The sequence below is a fragment of the Hordeum vulgare genome, chromosome 6H (assembly GCF_904849725.1).
Source record: "Hordeum vulgare subsp. vulgare chromosome 6H, MorexV3_pseudomolecules_assembly, whole genome shotgun sequence".
In the NCBI taxonomy this organism is placed as follows: Eukaryota; Viridiplantae; Streptophyta; class Magnoliopsida; order Poales; family Poaceae; genus Hordeum; species Hordeum vulgare.
Genome location: NC_058523.1, coordinates 87,428,322 through 87,430,311, shown reverse-complemented (window position 1 = coordinate 87,430,311; position 1,990 = coordinate 87,428,322). Strand labels below are relative to the sequence as shown.

General features: G+C 60.2%; 1 protein-coding gene across 1 annotated transcript; it reads right to left on the bottom strand.

Moving 5' to 3' along the window:
* Nucleotides 1–301: 301 nt before the first annotated feature.
* LOC123404782 (APETALA2-like protein 5) lies at nt 302–1,665 on the bottom strand. Its single transcript, XM_045098728.1, has one exon. It carries the CDS (start codon nt 1,635–1,637, stop codon nt 537–539), a length of 1,101 nt encoding a protein of 366 aa, XP_044954663.1. The 5' UTR covers nt 1,638–1,665; the 3' UTR covers nt 302–536.
* Between the last annotated feature and the right edge of the window lie 325 nt (nt 1,666–1,990).

The following is a 1,990-nucleotide window of genomic DNA, read 5'->3' as shown; positions in this document are numbered from 1 at the left end:
CTAAAATGAGATTATGGATTACAAATGACGTGTTACCCTTGTAAACTTCAAGAGAATTACGCAGTGCCACCGCCACTTTTCTATTTTTCCTTGTAAACAGAGGGCAAACATGTCATTGTACAATTTAAAATTTGTAATCTGGCCTCCAAACATGTCCACCTGAATTATTTTTATAAACCAGATTATATAATCTATGTTCATAATCCAGATTATCATAATCTATTATTGTTCCAAACAAGGCCTTAGTTGTCAGCAACACTTATTTCAAGAGTAATTGACAATACAAATCTACAAGATCCAGTTACCAAGCGAGATCCAATTGGTTGCATTAACATAGAATCCAGTTGTGAAGGTTCGGCCTCTCGTCATGGGAAGCATAACATCACCTAGAACCAACATTGTAGCTGAATGAAGTATTCAATTTTCCCAACATCCAAACAAAAGGAGGATTCGATCACCAGTTCAATTCTAAGCCCCTGACAAAATCGGCGGCATTTCGTCTCTGTTCTGCTCTACGCCGGACGAACACGCACGGGTCATGCCATCATGTTGGCGAAGTCCATGTCCTTGAGGAGCTCGCCCACCTGCTGCAAATCCAACGGCGGCAAGTCGGCGAACATATCGTCGAGCTGTGCGTCTGCGGTGATGCTGCCCGAGAAGAGGCCGAGCGCCGGCAGCTCCGGGAAGTTGCTGTGGGCGAGGTCCATGCGCGACTCCTCGCCGTCATCAGCAGAGCCGGCGACCAGGGGTGGTTTGTTGAGGTTGGTTTTGGCCCTCACGCCACGCATCTCCGGGACGTCGTTGAGGTCCATGGGCGACTCCTCGCCATCGTCAACGGCGGCAGCCATGGGTGTGTTGTTGAAGTTGGTTATGGCCTTGACACCATGCAGCTTGACGGCCGCGGCATCGTACGCTCTGACGGCGTCCTCGGCGGTGTTGAAGGGACCGAGGCACCGAGAATTCCCCCCGGCGTGTCTGTTCTGCGCCGCGTACTTGCCGCTGGGCTTCCGGTGCACGCCGCGGAACTTGGTCCCGGCGTCCGTCCTTGTCGCCGCCTTCTTCCTCACCGTGGGCTGCCGCTTCAGGTTGGTTTTGGCCATGGCGCCACGCAGCTTGACGGCCTCCGCGTCGAACGCTCCGTCCGCCTCCTCGGCCGCGTCGAAGGCGCCGAGAAACAGCTTCGCTCGCTGCGCCGGGTCCCAGATGCGCACGCCGTGGAATGCTGGCATGGAGCTCGCCCTCGACCTCGACTTAGCCGCCGCCGCCGCCTTCCCTCCGGCCTGACCTTTGAAGCTGACCTCCCCCGCCGCGCGTGACTTCTTCAGGCCGACCGCGCCGGGCAGCTTGACCGCCGACGCGATGTAGGCTCTGGCGGCCTCCTCGGCGGTGTTGAAGCCGCCGAGGTACCTCCGAGCTCCCACCTTAGGGCACCTGATCCTCGCCACACACTTGCCGGTCGGCTTCTTGCTCACGCGGCGGAACACGGTCCGGGCGACCGGCCTGAGAGGCGCCTTCCTCTCCTTGGTGCTCTCCACCGCATCACGGCCTCGGCACGACTGGACTGCCCCGACATCCTCGCCCACGCAGGAGACATGCCGGAGCAACGCGACGCTGTCGCCATCGGCCTTGGCGTCCATGTCGACGCAGGAGACGTTCCGGAGCGGCGCGTCGCCGCCGTCGTCATCGGCCTTGGCGTCTATGTCGACGCAGGAGACGTGCCGGAGCGGCCCGTCGCCGCCGTCGCCATACGCCTTGGCGTCCATGTCGACGTAGGAGACGTTCCGGAGCGGCGCGTCGCCGCCATCGCCATCGGCCTTCTCGTCCATGTCGACGCAGGAGACGTGCCGGAGCGGCGCGTCGCCGTCGCCGCCATCGGCCTTGGCGTCCATGTCGACGCAGGAGACGTGCCGGAGCGGCGCGTCGCCGTCGCCGCCATCGGCAGTAGCGGCGGCCGCGTTTTGGCGGAAGTAGGTGAGCGCCGTGGCCGCGC